At 34.9% G+C, this 10,400-nt stretch overlaps 2 protein-coding genes across 3 annotated transcripts in view; both read left to right on the top strand.

The window, feature by feature from the left end:
• LOC123009508 overlaps positions 1 to 2,811 on the top strand; it is a 6,457-nt gene extending 3,646 nt beyond the window's left edge. For both annotated transcript variants that reach the window (XM_044405885.1, XM_044405884.1), the window contains 2 exons: positions 202 to 492; positions 1,674 to 2,811. In XM_044405885.1, coding sequence (XP_044261820.1) covers positions 334 to 492; positions 1,674 to 2,189 — 675 coding nt within the window. In that variant the 5' untranslated portion in view covers positions 202 to 333 and the 3' untranslated portion in view covers positions 2,190 to 2,811. The remainder of the gene's footprint in view (positions 1 to 201; positions 493 to 1,673) is intronic.
• On the top strand, positions 2,360 to 4,943 carry LOC123010140. Its single transcript, XM_044406842.1, has 5 exons — positions 2,360 to 2,449; positions 2,486 to 2,614; positions 3,533 to 3,930; positions 3,998 to 4,210; positions 4,260 to 4,943. Exons 1-5 carry the CDS (start codon positions 2,360 to 2,362, stop codon positions 4,876 to 4,878), a joined length of 1,449 nt encoding a protein of 482 aa, XP_044262777.1. The 3' UTR covers positions 4,879 to 4,943.
• The last annotated feature ends 5,457 nt before the right edge of the window (positions 4,944 to 10,400 follow it).

Below are 10,400 nucleotides of genomic sequence, written 5' to 3'. Positions count from 1 at the left end.
TTTACTTTCTTAAAGTGTAAATACAACCTGTATTATTTTAAAAACATTACTACTTGACATCTGTTTTACTGTTAATTAATTAATTAATCAAAATAAAACGTACGCTTCAAATAACATAAAAAAAATTTTTTTTGAAATGTTACATTTTTTTCTCCCTAATCGGAATTTATTTTGTTAACTTCCATAATTCTCAATTTCCAGATTGTTGGTTACTCTTTTGGCAACACACCACACTTTGTTTTAGCGTGCTGTTTGTTGCTGCTAATAGTAATAAGTCGGTTGTAATTGTTTGGTGATTTTTTATTGAAAATTTGTGTTTTGTTGTAATTCAAAATGCCCCGGAGAAAGCGACACCCATTCCCTTACCGAAAAGGAGTTGACAACAGAGGTCGGTCTGTCCCTAGAAAACGGCAGAAGACCGCCAACAACGATGAATCGCAAAAGTCTTTTTCAACGACTTCGATTCACAGCATTGTTGAAGGTGAAAGACAGGTGGGTAATGTAGCAATTTTTTTAATCTTCTTTAGCGATGTTGGTGATAAATGAAAATTGCTCTTTCTTTATTCAATGTCTTCAAGAAAGCTGTTGCTCTTTCTTCATTCAAATTATGACAGAAAACCGTGGTGAACGAGAAAAACTATTTGATCGCACTGTATAACATAATTGAAAAGCCCAAAGCGTCTTTCTTGCTTAAAATGGCACGCAGAAGAAGAAAATTTCTTTCTTGGTTCCTATTTCTTGGTTAAAACCGAATTACCAACATTCAGTTTGGCGCCAAATTTGAAATTCTTCTTTAAGTCTAAAATAGCTTTAAAACTTCAGAAATTATTGACCTTATTAAAGTTTAACATAAATAATTTTTCAAAATATTTTCTACCACTCATTTACGTAGGGCGGTTTGCTTTTGGGACATTTGTATATTGTTAATCAGTTGAAATATGAAAAACAAAAAGTAATTTTTTTCTTTAAATGTTAGTTCTTGAAAATAACTGTTTAAATTTGAACAAACGAACAATATTATTTTATATTTAAATAAAAAAATATTATTTATTATACATAAAACATAAATTATTCAAATTTTTTAAAATATTTTTTACTTTAACAATTATTGTAGTCCATATTTAATACTATTTGAACAATTTTTTTATTGTAATTTTTACGTAGCAAATTCAACTTCTATAAATTATAATGGATGCTTTACATTATTCTGTTACGAAATACTTATTTTCAATTGGGTAATAAATATCGAATTCAGTTTTAAAGTTTATTTTCACCAAAATTTCAACATGACATTTCAAACATATAACAATGTGACGACTTGCGATTTATTTGATAACTGTTTACTACTCTATATTTAGTTTTTATCAAACTTTTTTTTACAAAAGTTGGCATTTTAACAAAAAAAAAACGCATAACTCAAAAACAAAACAAATTTCATTCTCAAAATACGATCTCATTTTTTTTTGTTACTTTTACTTACTTTTTTTATTAATTATGTATTATTTTTTTAGAGGCAAATGATAATTTAAAAAACCGGTTGGTTCTATGCTTTATATTTACCTTGAATTTTTTTAAGAACTATAATTTAATTAGAACATTACCGACGGTAACCTAAAGACGATAATTTTTGTTTTTTTTTCTGTGCATTCAATTTTTATTTTTTATTTCAGTAGGAACCTCTTGGAGAAGTCTGTTTTGACGTGCCCCTTATGGACATTGACATCGAGGAAGCAGCAGAAACAGACACAGCCCTACACGTCTTCGATGATACGTCCTCCCAAAACGCAGTTGAGGAAATCAGAGGACATCTGAACTTACAACCCCATGTGATTGTAAAGTTCAATCCCCAAAATTTGATTTCATTCTCGGACGACGAAGACGACTCGCGAGAATGCTACATATACCGATTGCAGTGTTCACAGCGACAAAATCAAATGGAAACCGAAAACGAGCATGACGGCAATGTTGATGGAACGTCAGCTTCAAACATTGTGGATGCGCTAATCCAAAAATTAGAAAGCACATCAATCAGTAGCGAAACTACTAATGATGTTTTTGTTTTAGGATCTGATTCAGCAAGAATTTATACCGCCCCGGAACAGGGATGTCGGTGTAACCAAGCTGGAAAATCAACAGATCGCTGTCCACTTCATGAGATGGAAATTGACGAAGACGACCAAATTGTTTGAGATCAAATCGATGGCATTGCGATTTTATCTGATAATGTTTGGAATGAGTTGCAAAAATCATTGATTTCCGACAAAAATGATGGTCCTGGAGATGAGGATTTTGTTGAGAACGAACGAACGTCGTTTTCAATCCGAATTTCGATAACGAACTAGATCGAGAGGCAGACCAAATGGACCAACTTGAAATGGAAGTCGAGGTTGAGCGCATTCGTAACAGAGATGCTCCAAATTCGATTCATTCGATCCGCCCAATGAATCAGGTTTGTCAACATTGCAGGGCCAATTCTTTTCACGAGGAAAAAACCACTCTAGGAGAATATAACAAATGTTGCAGTGGTGGTAAAGTTCAACTGCCACAATTAGGTGAACATCCAGAAGAACTCAGACAGTTGTTCACTGGAGAACAACAATTGTCTCGCGAATTTGTAAGCAAAATTCTCACTCACAACAATTGCTTCCAGTTTGTTTGTAAGTATTGAAGCAAATTTGCGTGATATCCCTGGATTTGGACCTTACGTGTATATCATTTTGCTAAGACCTACTAAAAATTTTATTACTTTTAAGTTAAATGCGGTATTGTTAAGAGTAAACCAGAGGGTAAACAAATCATAAATTAGTGTAGTGGAACCCACCCGGACCCTGAAACAGGTCAGTTTTTAACAGGGCCGGATTACTTACTTTCTTTTTGTCTAAAATACTTGAAATATTTTAATAGTTTTTGATGTAGTCAAGAATTTTAAGAAATTTAAAAAAGCCAGGTGGTTATTAACAAGTTATTATTAAATAAAGCAGATTTTTTTTAATAATAGCTTGGTAAAACTCTACCACTACTTTGGTTTTAAATACGGCCCTGTTTTATTCTGGTGGGTGCAGCAACACTTGCAAAGGAACGTACCATTTATGGAGGGTTACAAATTCAAGCCATCGTTTGGTTAATCTCTTATAATGTGTCATAAAATTTTTAGTAGGTATCATCAGTGTATGTCGAGTTGATCGCTCAGTGTCGAAATCCCAACGATCGCGAGCATGACATGCCCGAAGTTGATGAAATTGCCATTGTCGCCAATTCCGACGAAAATAATCCACCAAATCCAAGAATGAGCGTTTTTTTGACGAATCACGATAACGGATTGAGACATTTTGATTCAACAAGCGAATATTGCGATCCGTTGTCATTTCCTTTGCTCTTTCCAAGAGGTGATTTGGGATGGCATCGTGACATTCCACTGATAAACATTCGAAATGCCGAGCGAAGACCGACACGAAGAGGAAGAGTGTCGATTTGTCAGTTTTAAGCATACCGTCTTTGCTACCGTAGTAACGAAAATTTTCAAATTTTTGAGCATGGAGGCAAATTGATGCAACAATTCATTGTCAATGCGTATTTGAAAATCGAAGCAGAGAGAATCAGCTATTTTATTCATAATCAGGATCGTCTCAGAGCCGATGAATATCATGGTTTGGTTGATTATCTGCACAATCGAGCGGAAGAACAAAACATTCCTTTCGGTAAAATGGTGATTCTTCCGTCGACCTTCCAAATGAGTCCGAGAAGTCAGATGCAAAGATACCAAGATGCAATGGCTGTTGTTTCACAAATAGGCGGCCCATCGCTGTTCATCACGATGACGTGCAATCCAAAATGGCCAGAAATTGTCAAAAATTTGCCGGCCGGTGAAGAAGCCAACAATCATCCACTTCTAATAAATCGCATTTTCAAAATCAAATTAGAGGAACTCATGCTTGATTTGACAAAACGTCACGTAATGGGTGTTTGCATTGCACATCTTTACGTAATCGAGTTCCAGAAACGCGGCCTTCCACATCACTTTGCGCAGAGAGGACAAACTCTGTGATCCATTTCGAATCGATCAATTGATCAGGGCCGAACTGCCAGATCCAGAAACCGAGAGGGAACTGTATGATCTGGTAGGAAGACATATAATTCATGGACCTTGCGGAGAACACAATCCGACCTCCGTCTGTACGGTGGACCAAAAATGCACCAAAAAATTCCCGAAGTACGTTATCGTTAATAACATTTCAAAACTTAACATTTGTCTTTTTTAGATATTGGTACAACAATACCATTATTCGCAATGGAAGGGTTCAATACAGACGTCTACGTCTCAATGGTGGCACAATTGAAATAAGGCGTGCCAATCGACAGCATGTTCTTGATAGTCGATTTGTTGTTCCTTACAATCCGTATCTTCTCCTCAAGTACCGAACACATATCAATGTGGAAGCGTGCACTTCGACGAATACGGTCAAGTATTTGTACAAATACTTTTTCAAGAGACCCGATCAAGCTCTGTTGCGTGTCGTCGAAACTCGAAATGTACCCAATCAACCAGCAGAGTTGCAATACGACGAGATTCGATCGTATTTGAACGGTCGGTACATGACACCTCCTGAAGCTGGCTGGCACATTTTAACAATGCCAATGCACCTGAACTCTCATCACGTGACCAGGTTGCCAATTCATCTTCCTGATCGTCAAAGAGTTGTGTTCAGAGAAGGCGAAGAACAAGCAATTGTTGACAGAAACAGCAACACGCAATTGATGGCATGGTTCGAACTGAACCGAATAAATCCCAACGCTAGACAATTTTTGTACCCCGAAATTCCATTGCATTTCGTATGGAACAAGAACAATGAAAAGCGTTGGACTCCAGGCGAACGCTAGATTGGTAAAACGATATCACGAATGTGCAGGGTGCTGCATTTTGGATGTCCGAATAGGGAACCTCCGAAACTAAGAGGTTTAGCCAAAAACGAGTAATACATTCTAGGGCCCATTTTTTGAAAAAATAATATTGGTTAATACCGCATCCCGCTATCGTCTTTTGTTTTCGACTTATAGACAAAAATTGACATTTTAGCGAAATCTAAAAAAATTCATATATTCGTAATTATAGAAGACACAAATTTGAAATAAAGACATTATACAGACACTTTTTTACGTAGAATTTAATAATGTAGTTAACATTTTTTTTCAGTTGTTTGTTTAGCCGTAATAAAATAAACTTATATTTTTTTAAAATTGGAATCATAGATGGCTATGTCATTTTTAAAAAGCTTGTTTTTTTTCTTATCTAAAAAAATATATTTGTAACAAGTTATTATAATACATTATAATAATTTGTTGCCCATTTGGAGTGAAATAGTTTTTCCATGGCCAACTATTATCAAACACAATATGTATTTCACTTTTTAAATATAGTCATAAAAAAAATATTCTGTTACAAATATATATTTTTTAGATCAGAAAAAAAATAAGCTTTTCAAAATTGCCATAGCCGCCTATGATTTCCAAAAAATACAAGTTTATCTTATTACGGCTAAACTAATAACTGAAAAAAATTGTTAACTACATTATTAAATTCCTCGAAATAAAGTGCCTGTATAATGTCTTTATTTCAAATCCGTATCTTCTATAATAACGAAGATATGATTTTTTTTACATTTCGCCAAAATGTCAACTTTTGTCTGTAAGTCGAAAACAAAGACGATAACTGGATGCGGTCTTAACCAATATTATTTTCTCAAAAAATGTGCCCCAGAATGTATTACTCGTTTTTGGCTAAACCTCTTAGTTTCGGAGATTCCCTATTCGGACATCCAAAATGCAGCACCCTGTACAATGTTTCTGCAACGTCATTCGAGTCATTGACAACTGTCAATGGTCAAGTTTGCGAAACTTTCCAGGAAGCATGTCGACAACTCAATCTACTCGCCGAAGATCGAGAATGGCTCAGATGTTTGACACAAGCAAGTCAAAAAGACATGCCAAAACAATGCGTCGCATGTTCGCGTTTTGGTGTTTTGCCAAGTTGAAGATGCACTTCGATTGTGGAATGAATTCAAACGTTTTATGATCGAAGACTTCACACGCCAAGGAATGGAAGAACGTGACGCCGAAGTCAGAGCACTTGAAAAGATTCAATGCATTCTGATTGTAAACGGTCGAAGACTGTCACATTTTGGTCTAGAAGATCCTCCAGAATACAGACCAAATGTAATCCAGGACGAGATCGACGAGGCCCGAGAAAGAGAGATGGCGAAGCAATGATTGAACAGTTGAACGCTGATCAACGTGACGTCTTTGATATTGTCATGAGAGCTGTTGAAAATGACGACGAAAATCGTCGCTACTTTTTGTGAGCGGTGCAGCTGGCACCGGAAAAACATTCCTCTACAACACACTGATCAGAGTTTTGAATGGTCGAAGAGAGAATGTAATCGCTGTTGCTTGGACGGGCATTGCGGCGTCTCTTTTGAGAAATGGACGAACAGTGCATAGTCGATTCCGATTGCCAGTTCCGATAACAGAAAATTCGACGTCACTTTTGAAAGCTCAATCAAACGAAGCGACATTCATTCGCGAAACTTATCATTTGGGACGAAGTAACAATGACAACACGAACAGCTCTTGAATTAGTCGATCGTACATTGAAAGATTTATGTCGCAACGATCGTCTTTTTGGAGGCAAATGTATCATTCTTGGAGGTGATTTCAAACAGTGCCTTCCTGTTGTCCAAAATGTAGATCGCACTGCGATCGTCGCAAACTGCATCAAATCAAGCATTCTTTGGCGTTCTTTTGAAAACCTTCAGCTGAACATCAACATGAGAGTGCAGCCCGACGAAGTTGAATTTATTGGTTGGCTTGATCAACTTGGTAATGGAACTCTACCAACTGTAGAGAATCGCCAACAACAAGTAACACGTCTTCGACGGGACACAATTCAAATTCCCCAGCATTGTATCATCAATGGACTTGATGAGTTGATTGACAAAATTTTTGGGCAAGACTTTCGACCAGATGCTTTTGTCAATACGGCAATTCTCACTGCAGATTGTCTTCTATCTTAAACAGGATTCAGGCTCCTGTTCGAACGTATCGAAGCGTTGACAGAGTGGTGACAGACAATCCAGCCGAAGCTGCAAATTATCCTGAAGAATTTCTCAATTCACTCACACCATCGGGATTTGCACAGCACGAGCTAACGTTGAAAGAAGGAACCATCGTCATGCTATTGCGAAATCTCAACGTCAGAGCAAATCTTTGTAATGGCACACGATTGGTAATTCGACATTTGAGGGAACGCTTCATTGAAGCAGAAATCATCAATTTTGACGGACAATTGTCTGGTAGAAGGGAGTTTTTGCCGAGAATCGAATTTGAATCTTCAGAGAATGAACCTCTTCCCTTTGTTTTGAAAAGACGGCAGTTGCGATTGTCATATTGTATGACAATCAACAAATCTCAGGGCCAGACATTCGATTCGGTGGGAATTTTTTTGCCTAGACCAGTCTTCACCCATGGTCAGTTGTATGTCGCTTTTTCACGTGCACGTACAATGAATGAAGTATCAGTCTGCCTTGAAAACACGACACGTCAAAGTATCTCCCGAAACAATGATCAAATGTTGGCGTACACAACAAATACTGTGTACAGAGAAGTACTTTAAATTTTGTGTCATTAAAATGACGTCTACAGATTCCATATTTACATATTTGTTCTTGATATCAATTTTTTTTTTTTTGTAAATATTTGGTACTGAACAAATATTTTCGGAATCCGATTCGCTGCTTGCATTGTTGAATCACAATCATCTTAATAATTTCTAACTTAGCTCGAAATTGAGATGTGACCGTTGAAGTCAGGATATTCAATATCATTTGGCATCCGGAGGTTTTCAATATGTATTTATTTTTATTACTGAATTTCTGAATATTTTTCAGAAATTCGATAATAATATAAATACTTTGAAAACTCATTCACTGCTTGCATCGCTGAATTGTAAAGACGTCTTTAGATTTAGTTTTAATTTTTTTTTTTAGGATTTCAACATTTGAAATGGCAATGATGAGATAAAGTAATGATTCTTCAGTTTTCAAATGAGGATGAACCAAAGACTGAGCCATTTCCATTTTTATATATCAGTAAAAACACATCCTGCAACTGAAAATCCAATTCATGACCACTAAACAATCTTTTTTTGACAAGCAGACAAGCGAGAACAGAAAAAAACAGGGAAAAAATGATTTGGTTCCATCTGCAAAAAGTCTGATGTCCTCAACATTGGTTGTCCTTTTCTCAATCTATCAAGATGTAATGTCTGACCCGAATCCTATCACAGAGTGTATAAATACCGAAGACGAGAGGTGTTACAATCCGCAAAATGCTGGAAGCAATCTTATCATTAGTGCTTGTTCGGACATTCTGCATATTCTTAATTCGAGAAGAATTCGCCCTACTTGCAAATTTTGCAATTTTGACAAAAAAAATCGCATAACTCAAAAGCAAAACAAAATTTCGTTCTCAAAATACGATCAAATTTTTATAGTACTTTATATTTATATTAATTAATTATAAATTATAATTATAAATTAATTAATTATTTTTTGGAGATAAATGATTTTAAAAAAACGCTTGGTTCCATACTTTATATTCACCCAGTATAGTAATTATGTCATGACTAACTTATCCGAAATTTATCTGAAGATTGTAAAAGCTAACAACATGGTAAGTTATAAATTATTAAATTATTTAAAAAATATAATTAATTTTGATAAATTTGTTTTTACTTTTATTAGTTTTTTTTTATATTAATAGAGTAAATAATAACTTTTTTATGAACACTTTTTCCACTCCCAAAACAATTCAAGTTCGCCGGAGAAAACGACGGCTTCACCGTCACCACCTTCTCCGCCGGGACCCCCATCAAAGTCGCCGCCACCCCCATCAAAGTCGCCGCCACCCCCCCATCAATGTCGCCGGCAACTGCACCACCGGCAAGTTCGACGGGTGCCACAAAATCAAAACGGTATTTATTCAATTTGAAAGCGCTAAATATATTCTAATTTCAAATGTTATAGTCGTCGCCGAGGGCGGGGTCGGGGCCGCGGCTGCAGCCGGGACCAAAGCCGAAGCCAGGGTGAAACCCTGGCAAGTACCAATGCACAGTCTGCTAATAAGACTGTGCATTAGTACAAAAATATAAATGTGTACAACTACTACATTTATAATAATAAATAATAAATAATTTCGAATTGCGTTTTGCATCTCTCAAATAAGAATTTAATATTTACTTCCAATGAAAACAATTGAGATAAAAATAGTCAGCTATTTTACCGTTATAAATACCGAATATGATATCTTAGATGATAAAAAAAAAGCCCAAGAGTCTATAAAAGCCAAATTAATTATGTCCAATTTTGGATGCTTATAAACAAGTTTATTCCCAATCATATTGTAATCTATCAATTTCATGACATAACAACATCTGGGAACTACATGTTTACTAAAATAAAATTAGCCCCTCAAAAAATTTTTACATACATACCTGAAGAATCGCTTGCATAACTCTATCAGTAGTTATTACAATCAGTTAAGTTATGTGTTGTTATTTCACATTCTTTATTTACTATAAACATACAACACTTATATTATAATATTCAGAAACTAAATAAATAAAAAATTAAGGGTCATTTATTGAAATAGTCATTTCGACAGTAATTTTTAATTTTTATGATTATGCCCCGCTTACGCTGACTTATATTTTATTAAATACATTAAGCTATTTATTATTCAATTAGAGTAAATTATTATTTTTAACATTGAATAACTGTAAATAAAATTGAATGCACTTCGAAAAAAGTCTTCATTTCAGCTTTATGTTTTGACTTATGTAAGGAATCAACCAAAGCTCAACTATATTGAAAATTATAGTTCCAAAATAAAATAAAAATAATTTTGTGTAACCAAAAACATTTGCATAAAATGCTATTTGTGACTATAAACTAAAAAAATAATTACGTATCTGGCACTTCTTTAGTCTCCCCGTCTGTTTTTACATACGCGAAATCTTGAAAAAACAAAATTTGTCATTGACTATTCCCACAAAACGTTTGCACATCCGATATTGTTAAATCTACAGACATTTTTTATAATTTTTACAAGCCAAAACTGAAATTACCCAAAATAAGCCTAAGTGAGCCAAACATTATTTTAAACCGTCTAAAAGACACTTTGCTAAGTAAAAGTAAAGCAATTTATGTTTTTTAAATTTGAGCATTTCTATTTAAAAAATTGATAAACGTTTTTCTTTATTTCTTTAAACATTTCTTTAAGAAATTTTTAAATGTTTTTTGCAAGTCTAGAAATTTTTTAATCCAGTACACACACCTCACACTTTCTTA

The sequence above is a fragment of the Tribolium madens genome, unplaced genomic scaffold, assembly GCF_015345945.1.
Source record: "Tribolium madens isolate multiple individuals breed KSU strain unplaced genomic scaffold, Tmad_KSU_1.1 Scaffold_7;HRSCAF=85;Tcas5.2_LG10, whole genome shotgun sequence".
NCBI classification, from domain to species: Eukaryota; Metazoa; Arthropoda; class Insecta; order Coleoptera; family Tenebrionidae; genus Tribolium; species Tribolium madens.
This window is presented reverse-complemented; position numbering and strand designations above follow the sequence as displayed.